Raw genomic sequence first — 21,288 nt, 5'->3', positions numbered from 1 at the left:
ATATCATTACAAGAATACCGAACATCATCGCCGGGCAACTGGGTCCCGTGAGACTCTCCATCCCTCCCACCAGCAACCTGGAGGAGATTCACTTCTTCTGCCTCTTCGTGCTCTTATCACTCGTCGAGCTCAGCACGCTGGCGCTGCGCTTATGCGCCCCGCTGCTGCCCGGCCGGGAGCCGGCAGCCCTGTCCGTCTCCACCCCGGGCTCCTTCTTGATGGCGCCGGCACCGTCAGGAGCATCATCGCCACCGACACCGCCCGAAGCAGCAGCGTCGGCCGCGGACGGGTCCGCGCCCGCGGACGCTCCGACATCTCCATTATTCGCCGGTCCCCCGTCCTCCTTGCGTTTCTCCTTCTCCGGGCGGGGGGCCGCCTCCCCCTCCTCGTGCCGGCCGTCCTTCGCCAGGACGGCCCTGGCGCGCTCCCGCTCGGCGCGCTTCGCCTCCTCCAGCTTGATCTCGGCGTCGAGCTTGTCGCTCAGCTTGCGCAGGTCGACCAGCGCGGTGACGGCGCCCCAGAGCGACTCGAACTGGGCCGTGACGGCGGCGGTCGGCATGACGAGGCGCGGCGGCACGTCGAGCTCGGTCAGCACGTTGGTGATGCGCAGCTGCTGCTGCCCGGACTTGTGGCTGTACAGCTTGTTGATCTTCTCGTAGCGGAACGTCGGCCCGCTGCCGAGCCGGTCGTGGTACGACACGCCGTAGACCTGCTCTTCCTGCGCGGACAGCTTGCGGCGTTCGGCCTGCGCCGCGGAGCCTTTCTTCTTGTTGGCTGCGGCGGCGCCGCCGGCCGAGGTGGCGGTTGTCGGGGTCGGCTCGGCAGACATGGCGGGCCCGCGCGCGTCGGAGTCGCGGCGGCCGGACGACGCCGCCGCGATGCTCTCTCGCCGGTGGGGCCCCGATTCGGAGACGGCGCTGCTTGGCACGGCGCCGCCCGGGCTGACGCCGTCGCCGGGGCCCTGGATGCTCTTTTGCTTCTTGGACTTGTGGTTCGACACGAGGTTCTGGAGCAGGGCTTGGAGCCCGGCAGAGCTTTTGAACGAGTTGATGTCGGCGTCGGTGGCTGGGTAGTCGAGCCGGTTGTAGAGCTCGCGGCGCTCCTCGTTGAAGCGCTCCGTACGCGCCAGGATGCGTTTGATCTCCAGGAGCAGCGATTCCTCCTCACGCGCCTCGTCCTTGGACCGGGCCATTGTGTTGAGGGCGAACTCCTTCCGTTTCCTCTCCTGCTCAGGGTTGAAGTTCTGCATCATCTCGTAGAGCTCAAACTCCGACTGTGTCATGTACTGCGCCGGCTTCTGCACCGCCATCATCTTCGCCGCCACCTCATAGTACCGTGCTTTCAAGTCCTCCATCGTCCGGGGCTTCGCCGCGGGCACCACGGCCGTGCTCGTGCCGTCCGCTTGTTCCTCCGGAGGCGGCTTCGGCACAAAGTCATACCGGTCCCAGATGATGGGCCAGCGGAGATCGTATTCACTTGCTAGCGTCAACAGGTAGTCTGTTTCCTCTTTTGACCATTCGCTGCTCTGCAGGTTGGACTGGTATTGGTCGTCGTTGTACTGCGGCACGGAAACTCGGACATTGAACTTGGCAAACGCCGAGTCTTCGGGCTTCTCAACTTTCTTCTCTCCGTCTACCGCATCCTCACTCGGCCGCGACTCGCCATCCTGTTGAGGCTCCGCCGGGACGCCGTCGGCTGTCTTCCGCTTCCAGTGCCGTAGGACGAGGGCGCCGTCGTCGCCGCGGGCCGAGTTTATAAACGCTTTTAGTTCCCATCTCGCCGCTGGTTTTCGGCTGGCGAATCGTCGCTTCTTGAAGAACGAAACCTCCGGGACGATCGCTATCGGGTTGTCGCCGCCTAGATTCTGGACTTCGCGCGCCAGGCCCTTGAGGTTTGGTCGCGGGGCACCGGTCCTTTGTTTCTTTGATGGCCGAGGTGCTGGGGAATGTTCGGAGGGGAGGTTGAGAACGTCGCGAACATCGTTGGAGGTCATGGTGCCAAGTGTGCCAGGTGTGTCGCCGTCGCGTCGCGCACACGCTTCAACCTGGATGGTGGGGGATGCAATGCTGGCAGCAGGCAATTTCGAGTTCTTTCAGTAGCGATTGGAACAAAACCAAACAGAAGCGTATGGCGACTAAGGCGCATGCAAAATGCGGGTCCGGGTCCGTTCGTGTCAGTTTATAAAGGAGCGACGGATGGGTTTGGTTCGATTCAAGATGCCGGGTTCACCGGTTCATCAAGGTCAGCGTTATTACCGCTGAAATTTCGTGATAAGATTGGGCTACAGTGAGACGTCAGTCCATTCATTGCTGTGCACAGTAAACGCAGCGTCTGAGAGGTAAAGAGTGCGAGCACGTGATCGCATGGGCGTGATGGCCCACTTTCCTGGACCCGTCTTTCCTGAACGTGGCAGCTTTCGAAAGCTTGGCCAGGGGTGGTCGCGACTGCTGTGAGACTGGGGAAAACAGGTTGAAGCCGACAATTCCAGCAGCGCATAATCCCCATCCCAGTGCTTCCCACCTGCTGCCGCCGAGGCGATCTTGGCCGTCAATAGCTACGATGAGGGCGTTTCTCCCGCTGCTGTCGCTGGCCGCCGTGGCCCGGGCCCTCTACTTCTACATCGATGTCACGAGCCCGAAATGCTTCTACGAAGAGCTCCCTAAGGACACCCTGGTGGTGGGCCATTACACGGCTGAGGAGTGGGACGACCACAGGCACGCCTGGCAAAGGCACGACGGCATCACCATCTACATCTCTGTCGACGTACGACCGACCCCATCCTCTCCCCCGACCTCGAACCATCTCCCCCCGTCTTCCCGCTTGCCCAGCCCTTAACTGACCCTCCCTCTTTCCCTTCCCTCCAGGAGATCTTCGACAACGACCACCGGGTCGTCTCCCAGCGGGGCGGCTCGACCGGCAAGTTCACCTTCACGGCGGCCGAGGCGGGCGACCACAAGATCTGCTTCACGCCGTCCTCCAACAGCGGCCGGGCCAACTGGCTGTCGGCGTCGAGCCCGAACGGCGGCATCCGCCTGACGCTGGACATGGCCATCGGCGAGACCAGCGCGCTCGAGGGCACCGACAAGGAGAAGATGCAGGACCTGGCCACGCGCGTGCGCGACCTCAACGCGCGCCTGAACGACATCCGCCGCGAGCAGGTTTTCCAGAGGGTGCGTAGGCGTCTACCTTCCTCAATCCCATTCCATATCCATCCCTGCTCCCTGCTCCTATGACATGTCGTCCTGGAGTTCTAGAAAGACACCTCTAACCTCATTGGAACTTGGTTCGGCGGCCACGCACAGGAACGCGAAGCCGAATTCCGCGACCAGTCCGAGAGCACCAACGCCCGCGTCGTCCGGTGGATCCTGATCCAGCTCACCGTGCTGGGCGTGACATGCGCCTGGCAGCTGTCGCATCTGCGGGCCTTCTTTATCAAGCAGAAGCTCACATGAGGAAGGCGGGGAGACTTTCCTGATTTGTAGAAAAAAAGGAGAAGAGAAAGAAGGCAAGGGAGGGCTACGTTAAGATATCCCTCGTCGTGTCATGTGTTCTCTCGGCGTACGGACGGTCGTTCCATGCTGTCTTGAAGATTATCTGTTGTTGTATGGATTGGGTGCCTCGCTAAGTAAGGATCGGACGCTGTGTCTTGTGGCCCAGACAGAGCTAGGCAGGATTGTCACATGGGATTGGGAGCCGGGGTTTTTAGACGAATTCGTATGATAGGTATATATGCACGCGGTCATGATGAGCCTTCTACATGAACCTTCTCCAGAGGTGTGCACTGGGTATGTGTGTGTGGCATGGCTTGGGACGCAGGACAGCTCTGGGTTGCATCTGCATCTCCTATCTGCCTTGGTGAAACTGGGCTTGATTTTATCCTCTTGATAGCAGGTGCACCTCCTGCGCCACTGTCTGGGATAGGCCTTTTCTGCGAAAGAGACTATCTCTGGAAAGTTGTGGCAACCCGTCGGCTATGTGGACACAGTCTGTCATAACAAGAACAATGCTTGCGTCGCCAACCGCACTCCGGTCCGTCCCCAGATCTACCTTCCCTTTCCTCCAAAGCCATTGCTCTAGCTCCTTACTTGGCCAGCGGTCTGGATGCGAATCTCGACGCTGAAGATATTCTGGAACACGAGGATTTCATCCAGTTCGCCTAGATGGGGAGGATAACACCGTCAGCCATGACTGGAACACTACCAAGAGTCCGTTCTCTTTTTTTTTTTGCGATGTTTTCTCGGGAGGAATGCTGATTATTAGAGAGTAATCTGTATGAGAACAAAAACGTCCAAAGAGCGCCATGATGTCTTGATTCTTTTTCCCCCGTTGCCGAACCCCGACAGTAACCAGCGCTGCCATTGCCGTCGGAGCTGTGAAAAGACAACGTCCAGGTCGAGGGAAGAGAAAAAAAAAGGTGATTCGCAAGTCAGTTGAGCAACGGATTATCGTAATCGTAAATAATGTCTGCCCAGACGCGCCGAAACTGCCGGGGGAAACCGCTATGAAAGGAAGGTATCCTCTATGTCCCATGCAAAACGAGAAACGCATGCGCATGTTTTTTGGGCAAATCATGTCCGACTCGTCTCCTGGAAAGCCTTCTATGTGGAACATGCCGTGGTCCACTGTCGCCCCGCGCTGTTTTCGTTCCGTTAGCCAGGTTCGCCCGGCATTGACGACAGACGAGAAAGCTGCGTGCGCTTACTCAACAGGACGCCTAGATCATGGAACAGGAACGAAAAGCAGGAGTCAGAGCCACTAGCCACAGCAGAGCGTCTTCATGAACTTCTGGAAGCCCGTCGGCTGTGGCTGGGGGTTATTCTGCGGTTGGGCCTGGCTGGTCATCTGAGGCGACTGCGTCATTGGCCTCTGCGGCAGGTTCTGCGTGCTGTTCTGGAACTGCGCCTGGGTCGAGCCCGTCGGTGTCGGCGCGGCCGCCATGTAACCCCCAACCGCCTGGCGCGGGCTTGCCAGTCCGGGGCCGTTTGGCCGCCCTGGCTTCTGTTGTCCCATGGCCTGCCGCGGCAGCGGGGGTTGCGTGGCGTTTAAACGAGCTGCTGTCAGTCCCGGGGCTTGCGGGTCGCTTTGGAGACGAGTGGTGGCCCCCCGCGAGTTGCCATGGAGTTCCATGGCCGACGCCCCGGGCCGGGAGTTTGGGTCGTGAAGCTGCTGGCGGTTCCAGTCCCCCTTCTTGTCCTGCTTTTTCATCCAGTCGTACTCGCCATCCTCAACGCCGCCCTCCTCCTTCAGCGCTTGCGTGAAGAGGTCGCGCAGGTAGTCGTAGTCGGGCGTGTCTTCGAAGCCGAGATTGCGGACGTAGGTGAGATAGTGGGCAAACTGCTCGGGGAAGCCTTCGCAGAGCTCCTTGATCGGGGTCGTCTGCTTCTTCTCGCCAATCTTCTCGTACTTCTGCTTGTTGGTGGCAGCCTTCAGACCCTGCCAGGGCAGGCCACCTCGCAGGAAGTACATGAAAACATGCCCCAGCGCTTCGAGGTCGTCTCGTCTCGATTGCTCCCTGCCAAGATGGGTGTTGATGCTCATGTACCGGGCAGTTCCCGAGAGCGACTTGCGTTCCCGGTAGGGGATGTGTTGCTTCGTCTTCGGGTCGCGGTATTGCTTGGCCATGCCAAAGTCGACAACGTGGATGACGTTCGCGGCCTTCGTACCCGGTCTTCCAATCAAGAAGTTGTCAGGCTTGATGTCCCGGTAGATCAGGTTCTTCTCGTGGATAGTCTGGACGCGCGACAGCTGCAAGAAGACGTCAGCTCTATCTATCTTGGAGAGGCTGGCCCGGGTCAAAACACGTACCATCTGCTTCGCAACCATGACGACCGTCTTCAGGCTGAACCTCCGGTTGCAGTGGTCGAAGAGATCCTCGAGCGACGGGCCGAGCAGGTCAATGACGAGGATGTTGTGCAGGCCTTCCTGTCCGAAGTAGTAGACATTGGGAATGCCAGCTGCGCGCGGTTAGATCTCCAGCAAAGTTGGTGGGTCCCTTCAGGAGACTCACGGCATCCAACGAGGATCTTGTATGTCCGATACTCATCCCGGAGTTGAGGAGCATCGCTCTTCCTGGGCTCCTGTACGGCGGATTACTTGGTCAGTCGTGCTCGGAGGGACATGAGAAGCAGGCTGCCGTCACGAGCACATACAAATTTGATGGCCACTTGCTGGTTGTTGAGCAGATTCATCCCCTCGAAGATGACGCCAAATGATCCCTCCCCGATCTTCTTCCCTACCCTGTAGTGCACCCCCACGACGTTGGACGACGACGACGCCATTTTGGGCCAGCTGGGCGTTGATTTCGCGACTCGGTGTGGTCAAGGCAACAACTGGGTATCTGCACTCGGGTATGATGGTTAGCGTCGCCTGCATCACCAACGGGCGGCTGCGTGTTTCACAAACGCGCGCGTTCCAAGGTGGATGACAAGGGACAGGGGGAGCAACCAGGAGATTTGGCGTGCTGGTGACCCGAGGGAGGCAAAAAGGCGCAACGGCGCGTCGAGTTCAAGGATATCGCAAGGCTGCGTATGTGGAGAGGAGGTGGAAGGGGGAGGAAGAGGGTGCGTCGGGTGGGCACGAGCCAACTCACCAATGCTTGGATGGGCCTGCAGTTGACCCTGCCGACAGGCGGTGGGCGGAACTCGAACGGTCGCAAGGCGGCGACGCTGTATAGGCAAACACTTGCCGTCGGTCGGCAGCAGCTACAAAGCAACGCACACAATCGCGAAGGTCAATCCGCGGGTAAAATGTAGAAGTAGCAAAGCGGAGTCGCGCCGGTGATGGGATGAATGGTTGAGGCAGGTACTGGATATGCGGCCGAGTCGCGGAATGTTGCTCGCCTGGGTCTCAGCCGTTCACTACACCGTGACTGCGACGTGCAATCTGAGCCCTGGAAGAAGGAGGGAACCGACCAATTGGCCAGGCGGCTCCGCACCGCCGACGCTGACTCGGTCGCCCCGACACGTCCCGACACGTCTTGTCGTCTGCGGCCTTTGCGAGGCGCAAAGGTTCTGGTGGATGGCAATGTGTCGTGTGGTGTGGCGGAATGGAACGGAGAAAGAGAAAAGACGAGAAAAGGGAGACAGCAGAAGGCAGGGCAGCGGAGTTGGCGAACAGGGGTTGTCAACAAGCCAGCCAATCCGGCGAAGGCGGAGCTGGTCAGTGGGCTCTCGCGAGGGTGCGGTGCTGCGGACAACCCACCCGGAAAGTGAGCTGGGCCTGGCACCAGCCTCCCATCTCTCCCGTCCCGCTCTGCCAATTCAACTTGCAGATGGGACCTGGCGCAGGTGCTGGTCCTTGCCACAACAAAACACAGCAGAGGTGCTGGACCTGATCAACACCAGTTTTCGTGAAGCCTCACTACCTGAAGTGGCAATCAAAGATGAGAGCAGAGCGGCCAAACGCCAGGCCAGCGACCACCAAGGGTCGCCTGACAGCGACCCTGGGATTTGAGGAGTGCTAACTGCTGCTAAGTACACTACCTAGTGGAGAGACGGTAGCCACCTGCTTGACGCCCGGCTTCAGCCGCGTCCGTCCAGCATGGATACAAGGTTGCTCCATTTGGCCAACAAATTCCGGTACAAAACGCCCCAGTAAGGTACCCCGTGTTCAGGAGCACAACCTTCCTGCTACGACATGCTGATGTAACTTTGCAATCTCGATCGGGCAGTCTATCAACCAGGCCAAATGAAATGCGCATATGCATTTCGTTCGAAACACTGGGGGAAGGATAACCAACGGTCAGGTCTGCTTGCTTTCACCGCCTCGGCCGGCCAGAGTTCCAGGTTGGCCAGTTGTTCAAGCGCCCGCCGTTGGGGTTGGGGTGCGCGGTTGCCAGCGGGAAAAGGGCCAGACCAGCTTTGTGGGGACAATTCGGCCCCAGTCTCTTCAACCGTCGTCTCCACCGCCAGAAATACAAGTTTGGCTTCCAGGGCAAAGCCGCGCAATGCCCGCCTCTTTGAGCATGTGGAGGTTTAAGACCAACAAAAGGCCTTGAAGAAGGCCCTTTTTTCCCCGCCGCATGCTGCAGCCCGACTACACAGGAACGATATGGTTATTCTGGAATGTGCGAAATTCCTCCACACATTTCTTGTTGGTGTCGCCACCCGGCCCGGCCGAAGACCGCCCGGGGACCGCTTGAAGGCTTGCCTACCACAGGAGGCGCGCCCAGGCTCGAATCACAGAACTTTCCCTCCTTGGACTCCTTGGCACACGGCTCAACCGCCACTCCTACTCAGTGGCCCCAAATGCCAAGTCCTGAAGCACAACTCTTTCAACTCTTTCGAGGTATGGGGGCATCCAAAGACAAGCGGCTGATTCTGAAGCATGACGTCCGATTCTCCGAGTTCCGTTTGCAACACCCCGATACAGGTGACTCTAATTATGTCTCGACGGTGTCGAGTCGGCTGCTGTCTCGGTCACGAGGTGATGGTCGAGTCCACGCTGCGGCGCAGCGCGGTGAAGCTGACGAAACCAAAGCTACCAAAGTGGTGACGGCGAGCTACCTCTTCAGCCACCGCGGATTGTAGAGAACATCGGTACGGAAATCGTCAGGATGTCCATCCTGAAATGCCGAGATACACAGGAGATCGAACCAGTTGCATGCGATGCTGAACGAAGTGTTTCAGCAGAAAATATTCCAGATCCTACGTACAGAGGGAGAGAGCGTTCTTAGTTCCGGAGGTCATATCAGCAAGGGTACCTATAACTACCTACCTATTCAGATCGCAACCGCTTCCACCATTCTCAGGCACGGCATTAACCGCCCTCCTTTACGCAGTTCGCCTGACCTGGTATTGCCCGTTTTACCCCTTTCTCCTTTCCCCTTTCCCCCCACCCTCGTGATTCGCCCTGTGGCAAAGAAAACCAAGAGTTTTGAAACCAGCCCTGCCCGCCCACTCGCCATTTCCAGCCGCGGCAAGCATCTGCTGTGTAGCTGGACGGTAGTATGTAAGCTCCAGTGACAGTGTCCAGCTTCCGATATGAAAAGGGAGAGAGGGCTATGAAGGTTAGGGGGTAGGTGAGGCTGTGCCAAGCTACACTACAGTGTAACCCACCCTCGGGATTCTGCTTGATGCGTGAATGCACCTACGGCGTGTGACAGACGACCTGTCTCCTCCGACCTGCCTCCTGCCTGTGCTAGCTCAGCCCCATGCACACACCCCAATATAACCCGGAGGGAAAAGAAGACCAGCTGCACCGCACACAAGGCTGTGGCCTCTAGATGTATGTCCTGTTGCCACCGAGCGGCCAAAACACGCAACGTCCACAATCTTACGTCGGCCTGCAAGAAGAACCGCCATGGTGTCATGAGATTTCATAATGCCCCCTCCCAAGCCCCTCAGACAAGCCCCAAGTAGCTATATCAGAAGGCTGATAATCGTACAGTTTTGGTCTGCGTACCCGGTATGCGCCGACAAACCCGTTCATCTACAAGCAGAAGCAAACAGAGCGAGTTCCGAAAAATGAGCGTGACCTTCCCTGAGCCCCCTAACCGCCCCATCCTGCCGGAAGGAAAAAAGGCCATTTCCCTGGCCATCCTCCATTTCCCGCGCTTCATCGCAAATACAAGACCAAACAAAATAAAAGAGAACAAGACAAAAAAGAAAAAAAAAAGTCAAGACTTGCATACCACGGCCTGCCACCGCGCGCTCAAACCGCAAACAGCCCGCCAGGCATCATCATCTTCCCCTCGTCCGCCTCCCCGAGCACCAAGCGCGTCCCACTAGCAATCCCATTCCCATTCACCTGGTGCTGGGCAGCCGGCGCCCGCGCAGCAGCAGCAGCAGCAGCAGCAGGCGCGGCCGAGTTGGCGGCCGTCATCCGGTCGTAGCTGACGACGACCGTCTTCTCGGCGCACTCCCTGGCCGTGCGGTACCAGGCGTCGAGCTGCGCCTTGTCGACGAAAGTGCGCAGCCGGCCGTCCTCCCACCGCATGGCGTCGAGCAGCTTGGCGCGGAAGCCGTCGTCCATGTTGTCGAAGCGGCGGTCGAGCGCGTTGGTGAAGACGCCGAGCGCGTCCGACGGCTTGACGAAGGGGCGGAAATCCGAGTCTGATTGTTCTAGAAATACGGGCGGGGTTTAGTTAGCTCGACTGCAGATAAGAAGAAGGGGAGGGGGTATCGAGGAAGCATGGTAGCTTACGTTCGTCAACGATGGCGAACAGGGTGTGGTAGGCCGCAGTCTCGCCCACGGTTGCCAGCTGGTCGAGGTCGCCCTTCTCGTTAGTCTCGTTGACCCGCTTCCAGTCGTCGCGCGTGAAACACCGGCGCCAGATCAGCCGCTCCGCGTCGGCGCGTTCTTCGCCCTTGAGGCCGTACTTGGCGACCTTGAGTGCGAGGTAGAACTGGTCGCCCATGGTGTCGTAGTGGTCGGCGGGGAGGGCAGCCAGGGTAAGCAGGTCGATCAGTGTGTGGGGCTGCAGCGCTTCGTGCCTAAGGAGGCGCGACATGCCGTCCTCGAACATCTGGTGGAGCGCCTTCTGCCTCTTCGGGATCAGGATCCCATGTTCCTTCACAGCCAGCTCCAATTCGGCCGCCTCGTCGACACCCTCTTGAATGGTGGGCAGGATGTGGCTGTAGAGAGCGTCTTGAATCTTGATGAGCTCCAGCGCTTGATCGATCTTCTCGATATTGGCGCCGTTCTTCCCCTCGTGTTCGGACGGGACGCTGCTGGCGCCATCGCCGTTGGCTGCCAGCTCGGCCTCTTCGGCCAAAAGCGCCAGCTTGCCCAGACTCAGCTCGATCTTCTTGTTCCAGACCTGCTGCTCACGGGTGAGGCCCAGATCCAGAAGGGTCTCCGCGGCATGGTCAATGTCCTTTTCCCGCTCGACGTCGTTGATCCAGGAAATCTTGGCGAGCTCCGGCTTGGTCCGCAGGAATCTGGTCGCGTAGCCGCCTTTGTCGTAGGGGAAGTCCAGCACCGCCTGTACTCCACTGCTCTCCAGCAGAACTCCGTACGCGCGGAACGCGAAACTCTCCCCGTACTCGTCGAACAGGTGGCCCATCTGCTGCTTCTTTATCTTTGCCAAAGCAAGATTTTCTTGCGCGGCGCTGTCGGTGATGTTTCCCTCCGCAGCGGACTGTTCCAGGGCTAGAATCTGTTGAACCACAACCTCCGCGAGCGAATCAAGCGCCTGGTACTCCTTCGCGAGGTCGATGGCCTCGTCCCAGAGTTTGAAGTCCTTCAGTCTGAGTATCTTTGTGTAGACGTCTTCCTGGTATATCTGCTGGTAGCTCCTGCCCCGCTCCTGTGCCTGAGCATCGTCGCTCAGGGCGGCCCAAGCAGAGAATTCGGTGAGAGACGTGAGATACTGGCTCGTCAAAGAAGGCAGAAGATGCCGGACGGATTCGAGGAGGCGGAGATCCACTGGATTGTCCTCGGAGGGCTGGCGCCAATGCCTCTCCAGCCATTGGTAGCAAAACTCGACCAGTCGCTTGAGGTTGTTGGTGATGAAGTACGTTGCGGTCCAGGGTTCAGGAATCGCATTGCCCACCGCAATATCCTGGGCGTCGACGCCGTATTGCCTCGCCCGGTTAAGCCGGAACTGGCGAGCCTCAAACAGGGCACCGTTATTAACCGTGACGGCTTCCCAGACCAGCCGATTAAGGCCGGCCTCGTCCGTCAACCGCTCGGTGAAGTGATACTTGATGATCTGATAAGCCCAGGCCACAAAGATGTCCAGCCTCCAGACGTCGTTGATGAACCAGTGGCGCACAGGATCAACCTGGCCGACGGCCACGTTGAGCTCCGTCTTCTGTTGCTCGTTGATGTAAACTGCCGTCTCCGAGATCAGCGTCTTTTTCTCGCCCTTGGGACGCTCAGCGAGGAATTGCTCATGTTTCTGCCATATCCAGGTAGCGACGGCCATCTTCTCGGCGTTGTAGAGCAGCATCCATCGGGTGCGCATGTCCAAGTCGACCTGGAGCGAGTTGAGATAGGCAATCAGGCCGTCAAGGTAGGCAACTCTGCTCTTCATATTGTTCTCGAGAGAGGCGGGCAAGCTCGCGATGAAGGGAGTTTTTGAGCTCACAATCTCGTGGCTCAGCTCGATCGCCGCGTTCCCAATCTCCCGGCTCGAGAACGGAAGTTGTCTCTTTCCTTGGAAAACCAGCGGGTTGTCATCCTTGACCCCGAAGAACACTGCCTGTTCGAGTTTGCTCTTCGCAGTAACCTGCGGCGGCGTGTCGCTAGCGAATCGGTCGACATCGGTAATCGCGATCCTGACGGTTCCGACCCCTTGTAGCAGGAGCACAACGGTGGGATTTTTTGTCCTATGGCGGTGGGGCCGTAGGTCATCTTGCGCGGGCCCGTTCCCGCTGGGTTCTTCGATGCCAGAGCCAACAACTTGCAAGTCCTCGTCGTCCCGGAAATCCACCACATCCTCGAAGGTAGCGGGTATGATGTGACTGTCCTCCTGCAGTTGTGAATCCGGAGAGTCGGGCGGTGCCGCCATGGAAGCAACAACCACAGCCCTGTCGAAGACGATGAAGGCCACAAGCGCAGGGCGTGGAAGATAGATGCGAGGTTTCTCTGGGGCATTTGATCTGGCGGGACTGCCGTATGAGGTCACCGGCCGCACCGCTCCGACCCGAGGCCCCTCCGGGCAGACGACTACCTCCACGAGTGAATACCGAGCCTGATGATGCTTGGAGAATGACGCCAGAAGCAGCGCATGTTGCAGCGAGTCGTCTTCGTACGTCAAAGCCTCGCTCAACCGGCTGGCGGTTATGGACTTCTGTTCCAGACCCCGAGGCACAAGCGTAAAATCGAGCACCTCGAAGGAGTCCTGGGGGAAGCTCCTGGACGGGGGATCCACTCCTTGGATGGCTTCGACTAGTCGCTCTCGGAGATCGAAATCGACGAGAAGCTCATGATGACCGCCGCGGTGGATCTTCCAAGAGTGTAGTCGTCCTTTGGATGTCGCGGCAACAACCACCCGCTCCCCGACCTTTGACCCGTGGCTGGTCCGGGCGGCGGCAATGTCGCCCCGGAATGCGGCCGAAGATAGTGCTTGGCGGATGGTGCCGAGAAAGCCCAGAGCGTTACCGCCCAGCCCGTTCCGGAGGAACTGAACAGAAATCCCAGGCCGCCCGTGTGCATCCCTTACATTCAGGTACGCCATCCGCCCCGTGCTGAAAACCAATACGAATCCCGCGGATTCAGCATTGACGATCTGGGTGACGAGCTCTCCAGAGTACATTCCGGATATTGAATCTTCGACGCCGGTCCGTTGTTGGCGGAGGAGGTCGAGAGTGGCTGCGCTCGAGATAGATTCCCAGTAGGCGACTTTACCGCTCATTGGCATGACGATGAGAAGGCCAGGCTCATCGGAGGGACCCGATGGGCTAACCAGAGAGCCAAGCGGAAGCGGGTCGGAGGCGTGCTTCGAAGGGTACGGGAGTGTGAATATGAAGGTCTCGGGGGAGGACGCCGTGGATGTGTAGGGCCAGATGAAGGCGTGGGTATGAGTCAGGCTCAGGGCATAACCGCTTGATGAGTAGATGGCGCCGTGCTGTCGGTCTTTGGACGAGTTGAGCAAGGCCGGTCCGCGAAGCATTCCACCCTTGGTGGTGAGGAGTGTCTCGGTCCTGGTTTGCGCCACTGGGCGGAGTCTGTCTGGTAGCGCCGGCAACTTGCTCACTGTAAACGCATTATTTGCCGTCTGCGCGCGAGACGTCAGCCCAAGGCGCACTGCAATGTCTAGGGAGAAACTGGAGAACGAACCAAAACAATGCTTCCATCGCCCTTGCTGCTCCTCTCGCCCGGCTTAGGCTTTTTGGAACGCACGCTGAGCTCCTTGCGCGGCGCGCCCATGTTCTCGATGCCGTCGCGCTTGGCTGCCAGGACGTCAATCTTGTCGGGCTTGACCTCGTACATCTCGGGCGACGGGTCAGGATTCGCGAAGGTGGTTTCGGACAGAGGCACCCGTTGGCGCTTCGCCTTCGGCTGCTGGACCGAGGTGTCGGAGCTGACGGGGCGCTGGCGGCGACGGCTGCTCCGCGTTCCTTTGGCGGGCCCGCCCTCGTGGAGCGCGGAGGAAAACATTTTCGCGGTCGGTATGGAGTAAGATGGGTGGGTGCGCTTCGAGAGGCTGCAGTCGGCGCGCGACGGGAGCTCGCGACTTCAAGCAGAGTCTCAGGAATATTGCTCTAATAAACCATCGCAGGACCGAATGACCGCCGGCAATGCGATGCTGATGGCGAGTGATGAGACGGCTGGCCAATGCCGAAGGTAGAGCACGAAGAAGCGACCAGCGACAGGTCGAAGCGGTTCTTGTCGAGGCGGGCACAAGCACGACTGCGAAGCCTTCTTCACCGATTGGACTGTGTTGACTTTGGGCAGAAAAATCCCAAGCTGTGACTGGCGGAAACTGAGCGGCGTGGAGCCCAGCTACTGCGTGGTTGCCAGCTCTTTCCGCGGTGCTGTTTCTTGGCATCGGATTGAGCAGCCCCACAGAATGACAGGGCGTCAGGCATGCAAACGCACAGGGCGCTCGTCAGCCCGATCATGGCTGACAACCTCGCATAAGGCATCTGAGCTCCGAACTCATTCCTCAATCGGTGTTTAACAAGGTACCGACGGAACTACACAGCACTACCCACCTATCCCGCCCTGTCAATCTCATTGTGCTCAGCTTCAATTTTCAGCAGCTCAAGCCTGAATCCCAACCGATTAGCAACCCTTCCAACGTGAAGGCCTCTTCGGTCGGCACACCAGCTATGGTCGAACCCCTAGCGGCCCTGCCCTTGTATGAGGGTTCCTCCTTAACTACGGCGGCGTAGATGCCAGTGAACGGGTTTGGCGGCTTGCCGGGCAAGTTGCTCCCTCGCACAGGCTCGATATCCAGTAGTGAGTGTATATGAGGAAAGAGGGGGAAAAAAAGAGAGACAGAAAAAAAAAAAAAAAAAAAAAAAAAAAAAAAAAAAAAAAAAAAAAAAAAAAAAACGGGCGGCGGCGCCGAGCGACTCGATGAGATATTCAAGAGGAGAACGGGATTCCTAGCCATGGAGTTTTCTCATCGACTGATGTTGATGAAAGATGAGCTGCTGCGCTGGGACATGTCGCCGGACCCGCTCAGAACAGTCCTCTTTCCCAGGGCAGTTGAGGGCGTGCTCAATCGTGCCCAGGCTAGCCCAGCATCTTCACATGGTCGAGAGTCACTACATTCAAAGTATGACCCGGACCAAGACTCGGACTTTGAAAAGGAACAAGACAGAAGGGTCAACTTCAACAAAAAGAGGGCGCCTTCACCGGCGAGGAAAAAGGGTTTGCATACAAGCGGGTGAACAGTGGATGGCGGGACCTCTGGAGCGCGCAATGGCATGCGTGGACGAGTCCGGAGCCATCCAAGCCGCCTCCTTTGCCCCTCTCAATGGGTGTTTCGAGTGAGATGACGATGAACGTTCCGGGAGTCTGTGGCGCTCGAGGAGTCTACGGGATTTGGAAAGATTTGAGGCGGCGAGGCTGAAAGAACGGCAAGCCACGAAACTACACAGATGCCAAGATGTCGGGGCCGTGCCGTGCCGTGCCGGGAACCGTACCCTCGATCTAAGCGTCCGCGCCGGAATGTGGGGTTAGTGACCTCCTACGATAGTCATCTTGGGCCATGGGGAAAGGCATGAGGAAGGTGGGACATAAGGGTGGCCGATACAGCACGTCCGGTTACCTTCTTTGGTCTCAAACGGCTTGGTGAGGCGCGTATGTTCGGAAGTTCGGAATGCAAACCTGACTGACATTGAATGACAAACCGGGAAGGAGAGTGGATCCCCGCATAGCCGTTGCGCATTTGTGGGGTGGTTAGTGAGCTGCCCGGTCCTTGAGCTTAATTGTATCTCCGCCGCAGAAGGGCACGACTAGTTCAGGGAGCAGGGAGGTTCAGAGGGCAGAGCATCAGAATGGTTGCTTGGCCTTGCCAGAGTGTTACACAGAACACACGCTTAGCATGACCGCAGCATTCGATCGGATCTCTGACTGGGTTTCATCCATCATCTCGAATTTGCGCAGCGAGCCACAGCTGCCGGTTTTCCCGGCGCTGCTCATCAATGACCACCCCCCGGCCGGTGGCCAATGATACACGGCCCCCTCTTTCTCGCGAACAGGATGCCCTCCTACCCAGAAGGGCAAGTTGCGACACTCCGGAGCGAGACCCGCCGGCGCGGACCTGGATCTTCACGTCGCTGGCCCTGTTCACCTCCCCCTTTCTGCAGACGCCCGCAGTTCGCCGTGTAGTGGCAGCCGAAGCGAGCCACATCCCGCAGTCCCTATTAGCTAGCTAGGATAGGTAGCCTTAACAGCTCTGAACAACACCACAGCCGTCTTAGAACTTTCCTCCTCCCCTCCCTCTCCCCTGTGCCTCTCTTTCTTCACGTGTCGCGGAAATTACACGCGAGCACCTCGCTCCGCCATCCGCGCGGGGTCGTCGTGCATGTCGTGCGTATCGTGCGCGTGACGGCGCCACACACATGGGCGAGAAAACGAGGCTGCCGATGCTGCTGGCGCGGCCGCGGCCGTGGCCGCGACAGAACCGCCGGCGCCACCGGCTGCGGCAGGCCACGCTCGCTCTGGGCTCCGTCCTGGCGCTGTACTGCCTGATTTTCGTCGCGAGGACGCCGGCGCCGAGCGCCGGTGGTCTGTCGAGCGCCGCCGGATCAGGGCGGCACACCAGGCCGCCGCCGCCGCCAGAGATTCTGAACAACCTGTCGCTTGACGAAGCGCAGTGCCGTGCCTACTTCCCCGGGCTCACAAAGGAGGTTGACGACATGGTGGCCCGGGGCCCGTTCCAGGTGAAGCAGACGAACGATATGGGGCCTCTGCAGGGGAGGATCAAGGATGGACAAGTGCGCATATCTCTTGCTTTCTTTTTTCCGTCCAGACAACGGTGCAGAGCCAGATCGCTGACCGCTGACCGCGTGAGGTAACAGATATACATCATCCACGCCCAACGTAAATCAGACCTTTCGCAAGAGATGTTGAACGTAAGCCCTACCGTTACCCCTTCAGCCCAAGCCTATCTCACACGCAGCCGCCCGCACAGTCGCGCACCGCTTCCCTCCACCAGCTCCACCGCGCGCTGCTCACCTCGCCGACGCCGATGCCGGACACCATCTTCACGCTCAACTTCCAAGATCAGCCGTTCGGCACGGCCTGGACCTACAGCCGGCACGCGGACCCGACGTTCGGGTCGCGGGACCCGGACGCACGGTCGTTCCTCATGCCGCACTTCTCCTTCTGGGCGTGGAACCTGCCCTTCGTCGGCTCCATGTCGCGCGCGGCGGCCGCCATCGCGCAGCTCGAGTCCGGCTACACCGCGCCGGCGGGCGACTGGCACGACAAGATCCCCAAGGCGGTCTGGCGCGGCACAACGTGGTTCAACAGCGTGCACAACCCGCGGCTGCGGCAGGACCTGCTGGCGGCGGCGCGGGGCCAGCCGTGGGCGGACATCCAGGCGCTCGAGTGTAAGCGACAATTCCGGGCTGCTTATCTCACTCTGAATGGCTGTCTCGAGAGATGATAATGCTGCCGAACTGCTTTGCAGACACACACCAGACAGCGAGGGGGAACATAGCTGACATGAGTCTCGACAGGGCGGAGTGTGCCGGGCGCGTCCGAGAGAAATGCGACCAACGCGCTGCCGATCGAGGAGTTCTGCCGGTACAAGTACGTCGTGCACACCGAGGGCGTCTCATACAGCGGGCGCTTCCAGTTCCTGCAGATGTGCGCCAGCGTCGTGCTCACGCCGCCGATTATGTGGATGCAGCACGTCACGCATCTGGCCCGGCCGCTGTTCTCGAGTGATTTGAAGAAGGGGGGCAAGACCTGGATGCCGTCCGAAAAGGTCAGGAGGGCGTGGCCGGTAGGGTATAAACCCGAGGAGGCAAATATCGTGTTTGTTGCGCCGGACTGGTCGGATCTGGGCGACACCGTGGCTTGGTTGGAAGAGCATCCCGAGATAGCCGAGGGGATTGCGAGGAGGCAGCGGGATCTGTTTGTTGGTGGGGGATACTTCAGCCCGGCTGCTGAGACGTGTTACTGGCGGGCGCTGGTGAGAGGTTGGGCAAAGATGGCGATGACGGACGGCGAAGGGTTTGAGAATGTCGAGGGAACCACACTGGAGGCGTTTAGCCTGACAAATGGTCCCTGACAGGAGCTTGCTATCATAAACGGCGTGCTCGTCCCCTTTCGTCCGTGTCATTGTTCGGAATCATTCGTCTCGGACCGTGCATCCACGTAGACCGGTCGTGGTCGATAGCGTTCCTCGTCACCTCACCGCACACCCCCCAGCACCGAGACCCCAGTCACTTCGACCTCGTGTGTAGTCTCAGAAACTCGTCACCCCCGGGGTCCAGTTCTCGCCGATCCTCCGCATATCTTCGGCAAACCTCCTACTCGTGATCTTCTTTCCACCCAGACCCGAAGGTGACGAGTGCTCGTCCGGGTCAAAGAACGGGTCCTGCGCCAGGCGAATATAGGCCGCTTGCATCGCCTTGAAGACCGGCCTCATCTCGACCTCCCTCAGTCCCGCGGCCGCGCCGGCGAGCCTCTTGTCTCTGCCGTCCGCCAACCCCGCAGCCACGGCACCATCGATGCGGCGGCCGCGCATGTCGACGATGACGACGAAGCGGGTGCCCGTGTTGGTCTCGAACCCGTAGGCGGCGAGGCGGTCGTCGACGGCGTGCAGCAGGCCAAAGTCGCCGGTCAGGCCGACACCGGCGGCCGCGTTCTGGCGGGCACGGAGCTCGAAGACGTCAAGTGTACTGGAGAGGATGAGGGAGAACTGCAGCGGGGTGCGAACGGGGTGGAAGGAGTTGGTGGAGGGGTCGTAGGACGGGAAGATGGAGGTGTGGAGCGGGTTGTTCTGAAGCCGGTGAGAGAGGCATTAGCGATGAAGAGGAAAGGAGAGAGAGAAGAATCATTACTTACATTTCGCCCAATAACCCCCAGGCATGCAATTGAGGGGATTGTGGTCGCCATCTCAACTGTTGAAAGCTAAGATAGCGTATTGACGGTTTGGACGCCTGTTGAGCCCGGGAAGAGAAGATGCAGAGCTTAGTGTTGTTATCCTGGTGTGCCTGGGCAAAGCAAAGCTCCAGTGTGGGGAGCGAGGTGCAAGTGGGTCGATGGATTACATGGTGTTACACTGCATGCAACGGAAAATGCTCCGTACACCCGACTGTGATCTACGCTGGAACCGTTTCAAAAACGGAGGAAACCGGCGCCAGTCCCAGACCAGTTAAGGAAAGCAATGTGTTGGGAAGCATTTTGAAATTGATTATACTGATACCAGGGTTGAGGGTGCCATGAGATAGATATCCCAAGATAACGTAGACATGTAAGCGGGATGCTTGGCCAACGCCAGATGGATGGTGTGTGCTGTTGGAATCGTATCGCTCAGCAACGCGACATGCAGGACGTCCCAGTCCCGCCACCCTATCCAGCATAGATGGCCTGCTGGAAAGCAGTAGGGCTCACTCCTCATCAACAAGGTTCTCGGTCTCCTCGAGCCCCTTGAGCACTTCCTCAATCTCGCTAGGGTCAGTGATGGCCCAAACGCCGCCGCCCTTGACCGTATCCTTTCCTCTCATGCCGACCTCCTTCCCAACCAGGTTCCGCCCGACCTTGCCGGGGCCGATGCCGACCCATCTCCTGACCTTCTGCTCCTGGTCGAGATACTTGATGCTATCCCACCACCGCACCGTCTCGAGACACTGCCTTGCTAGCAGGTCCTTCAAGTCGGCCTTGCTCTCAAACGGACGGGCCGCAACATTGCTGATACACGGCACGCCGGGCCATGAGACAATGTCTTGACCTTCCCTCCCTTTTACCCGGCTGGTGCCGGCGAGAATATTTCGCATCACCGAGACGGCAGGCTTCATGATGGGGCTGTGGAACGGGCTGTCGCTCTTCAAGCGCACCGCCCGTGGGTCATGGCCCAGGAACTGCCTGACGTGGGCGACAAGCGTCTTTATCCTCTCGATGTTGCCGCTCAAAACGATCTGGTTCTTGCTGTTGATGTTGGCAATGAGCACCTGGTCGATTGGCGACGGATCCTCGACACCTTTCGACTCGCTCCCTGCGCTGCCGTAGCCGACAAACTCGTGGATCGCATCGATCAGCGGCTGCATGTACTCGGGCTCGCTCACGACGGCCACCATGCCGTACTCGCCACCATATTCCTCCTCGGCACGCTTAGTCGCCGCAGCCATAGCCTCGGCGCGCTTTTGCACCATGAAGAGGCTGTCCTCGAACTCGATGTAGCCGCTCGACACCAGGGCGGCAAACTCGCCGAGCGAGTGACCCAGGGTAAAGTCGGCGCGCTCGGCTGTCCTGAAGCCGAACTCTTTCTCGAGGATGCGCAGGATCAGAAGTGAGGTGGCCATAATGGCCGGCTGCGCATTCGTCGTCAGGTTGAGCACCTTGCCAGGCCCTTCTTGTATCACGTCGGATAGCTTGTACCCCACGATGTGGTCAATCTCCTCAATGATGGGCTTGGCGGTAGCAGGGAACGCTTCTACCCAGGGCGTGAGCATGCCCACCTTCTGAACCCCCTGCCCTATTCGCGGCAGCTGCTGTTAGTAGACGCAATGCGGGCGAACAGAGAGCCCAGAGGGCACGCACCTGGGAAGAAGACGGCCGTCTTTGGCCGCGTGTTCCCTGCAGACGCATGGCGAAGTTGTAGTTGCAACACGGGACCCTGTCTCAAGGCGGCGCACGCCAAGCCTGCGCCGGAACGACGGCTCGCATTGGAGGCGAGCACACGACAGGGTCCACGCAGCGGAGTCATTCTTGGGTGTGCGTAGGCGGACAGCTTGTCGTCGTCGCCAGCAGCCAGCGAGTGCGCAGCCGGAGCTATGGCGGCCGCCTCATCAGTTGCAGAAGCGGATGCTGGAGCAGTTGCAGTGGGAATACACTAGTCTGGGGGACTCGTGGGGGGTGTGCTTGCACACGCTTCGGGAAGACAAGGGAAGCTCTTCGGGGAACGCGATAACGCATCCTGGAAGCGGAGAACGGGTCCCGGGGTTGTGGGGCGCATCGGCCCCAACGGAAGCAGCTGCGGCACCTTGCACCCTTCGCAAGCGCCCGGGCCGCGTACTGCACAGTAAAGAACGACGGTCACCCTCGTGCAATACATTACGATACGTGTAAGTTTCAATCGCTCACCCCACAGAGGAGCCTGAATTTGGAAGCACAAGAAAAGCGGCCGTTTACAACTTTGGCTTACAACATCGACTCAACAGTTCAGTGCACCTCTTCTGCAGGCACGCACTTGGAAACCCATTTTCGAGCAAG

The 21,288-nt window shown here is 59.1% G+C and overlaps 7 protein-coding genes across 7 annotated transcripts; 3 read left to right on the top strand and 4 right to left on the bottom strand.

Moving 5' to 3' along the window:
• Nucleotides 1-88: 88 nt before the first annotated feature.
• Nucleotides 89-1,993, bottom strand: THITE_116134 (uncharacterized protein; the record flags this gene model as incomplete). The annotated part of the gene is made up of 1 exon (XM_003650852.1): nucleotides 89-1,993. The coding sequence occupies one exon, from the start codon at nucleotides 1,991-1,993 to the stop codon at nucleotides 89-91; it is 1,905 nt and encodes a 634-aa protein (XP_003650900.1).
• A 448-nt stretch (nucleotides 1,994-2,441) lies between these two features.
• Nucleotides 2,442-3,753, top strand: THITE_74701 (uncharacterized protein). Its single transcript, XM_003650851.1, has 3 exons — nucleotides 2,442-2,763; nucleotides 2,865-3,170; nucleotides 3,303-3,753. Exons 1-3 carry the CDS (start codon nucleotides 2,560-2,562, stop codon nucleotides 3,450-3,452), a joined length of 660 nt encoding a protein of 219 aa, XP_003650899.1. The 5' UTR covers nucleotides 2,442-2,559; the 3' UTR covers nucleotides 3,453-3,753.
• Nucleotides 3,754-4,519: 766 nt separating this feature from the next.
• Nucleotides 4,520-7,026, bottom strand: THITE_2169729 (uncharacterized protein). Its single transcript, XM_003650850.1, has 6 exons — nucleotides 6,590-7,026; nucleotides 6,150-6,337; nucleotides 6,008-6,077; nucleotides 5,806-5,954; nucleotides 4,703-5,745; nucleotides 4,520-4,635 (listed from the first exon to the last, which is right to left on the bottom strand). The coding sequence occupies exons 2-5, from the start codon at nucleotides 6,276-6,278 to the stop codon at nucleotides 4,756-4,758; spliced, it is 1,338 nt and encodes a 445-aa protein (XP_003650898.1). The 5' UTR covers nucleotides 6,279-6,337; nucleotides 6,590-7,026; the 3' UTR covers nucleotides 4,520-4,635; nucleotides 4,703-4,755.
• Nucleotides 7,027-9,480: 2,454 nt separating this feature from the next.
• Nucleotides 9,481-14,325, bottom strand: THITE_2110831 (uncharacterized protein). The gene is made up of 3 exons (XM_003650849.1): nucleotides 13,726-14,325; nucleotides 10,144-13,663; nucleotides 9,481-10,061 (listed from the first exon to the last, which is right to left on the bottom strand). The coding sequence occupies exons 1-3, from the start codon at nucleotides 14,044-14,046 to the stop codon at nucleotides 9,652-9,654; spliced, it is 4,251 nt and encodes a 1,416-aa protein (XP_003650897.1). The 5' UTR covers nucleotides 14,047-14,325; the 3' UTR covers nucleotides 9,481-9,651.
• Nucleotides 14,326-14,839: 514 nt separating this feature from the next.
• On the top strand, nucleotides 14,840-15,493 carry THITE_2110829 (uncharacterized protein). Its single transcript, XM_003650848.1, has one exon. The coding sequence runs from the start codon at nucleotides 15,006-15,008 to the stop codon at nucleotides 15,285-15,287; it is 282 nt and encodes a 93-aa protein (XP_003650896.1). The 5' UTR covers nucleotides 14,840-15,005; the 3' UTR covers nucleotides 15,288-15,493.
• Nucleotides 15,494-16,358: 865 nt separating this feature from the next.
• Nucleotides 16,359-18,521, top strand: THITE_2094595 (uncharacterized protein). Its single transcript, XM_003650847.1, has 4 exons — nucleotides 16,359-16,838; nucleotides 16,923-16,976; nucleotides 17,036-17,456; nucleotides 17,586-18,521. The coding sequence occupies exons 1-4, from the start codon at nucleotides 16,464-16,466 to the stop codon at nucleotides 18,140-18,142; spliced, it is 1,407 nt and encodes a 468-aa protein (XP_003650895.1). The 5' UTR covers nucleotides 16,359-16,463; the 3' UTR covers nucleotides 18,143-18,521.
• A 693-nt stretch (nucleotides 18,522-19,214) lies between these two features.
• On the bottom strand, nucleotides 19,215-20,982 carry THITE_2110824 (uncharacterized protein). The gene is made up of 2 exons (XM_003650846.1): nucleotides 20,617-20,982; nucleotides 19,215-20,551 (listed from the first exon to the last, which is right to left on the bottom strand). Exons 1-2 carry the CDS (start codon nucleotides 20,780-20,782, stop codon nucleotides 19,467-19,469), a joined length of 1,251 nt encoding a protein of 416 aa, XP_003650894.1. The 5' UTR covers nucleotides 20,783-20,982; the 3' UTR covers nucleotides 19,215-19,466.
• Between the last annotated feature and the right edge of the window lie 306 nt (nucleotides 20,983-21,288).

This window comes from Thermothielavioides terrestris, chromosome 1, assembly GCF_000226115.1.
Source record: "Thermothielavioides terrestris NRRL 8126 chromosome 1, complete sequence".
Classification (NCBI taxonomy): Eukaryota; Fungi; Ascomycota; class Sordariomycetes; order Sordariales; family Chaetomiaceae; genus Thermothielavioides; species Thermothielavioides terrestris.
The sequence above is the reverse complement of the archived record's forward strand: the minus strand, read 5'-3'. Positions and strand labels throughout refer to the sequence as shown.

Bases quoted from the DNA above. Each gene is read 5' to 3' on its own strand.
- THITE_2110831 (XM_003650849.1), bottom strand. From the start codon at position 14,046: ATGTTTTCCTCCGCGCTCCACGAGGGCGGGCCCGCCAAAGGAACGCGG. The intron at 13,664-13,725 runs GTTCGTTCTCCA...TCTCGCGCGCAG, and splicing joins GCGATGGAAGCATTGTTTTG to ACGGCAAATAATGCGTTTAC. The intron at 10,062-10,143 runs GTAAGCTACCAT...CCGTATTTCTAG, and splicing joins GTTCGCCATCGTTGACGAAC to AACAATCAGACTCGGATTTC.
- THITE_2169729 (XM_003650850.1), bottom strand. From the start codon at position 6,278: ATGGCGTCGTCGTCGTCCAACGTCGTGGGGGTGCACTACAGGGTAGGG. The intron at 6,078-6,149 runs GTATGTGCTCGT...TCCGCCGTACAG, and splicing joins AGCAAGTGGCCATCAAATTT to GAGCCCAGGAAGAGCGATGC. The intron at 5,955-6,007 runs GTGAGTCTCCTG...AACCGCGCGCAG, and splicing joins CAAGATCCTCGTTGGATGCC to CTGGCATTCCCAATGTCTAC.
- THITE_2110829 (XM_003650848.1), top strand. From the start codon at position 15,006: ATGGAGTTTTCTCATCGACTGATGTTGATGAAAGATGAGCTGCTGCGC.
- THITE_74701 (XM_003650851.1), top strand. From the start codon at position 2,560: ATGAGGGCGTTTCTCCCGCTGCTGTCGCTGGCCGCCGTGGCCCGGGCC. The intron at 2,764-2,864 runs GTACGACCGACC...CCTTCCCTCCAG, and splicing joins CCATCTACATCTCTGTCGAC to GAGATCTTCGACAACGACCA. The intron at 3,171-3,302 runs GTGCGTAGGCGT...GGCCACGCACAG, and splicing joins GCGAGCAGGTTTTCCAGAGG to GAACGCGAAGCCGAATTCCG.
- THITE_2094595 (XM_003650847.1), top strand. From the start codon at position 16,464: ATGGGCGAGAAAACGAGGCTGCCGATGCTGCTGGCGCGGCCGCGGCCG. The intron at 16,839-16,922 runs GTGCGCATATCT...GTGAGGTAACAG, and splicing joins GGAGGATCAAGGATGGACAA to ATATACATCATCCACGCCCA. The intron at 16,977-17,035 runs GTAAGCCCTACC...CCGCCCGCACAG, and splicing joins TTTCGCAAGAGATGTTGAAC to TCGCGCACCGCTTCCCTCCA.
- THITE_2110824 (XM_003650846.1), bottom strand. From the start codon at position 20,782: ATGACTCCGCTGCGTGGACCCTGTCGTGTGCTCGCCTCCAATGCGAGC. The intron at 20,552-20,616 runs GTGCGTGCCCTC...TGCCGCGAATAG, and splicing joins GACGGCCGTCTTCTTCCCAG to GGCAGGGGGTTCAGAAGGTG.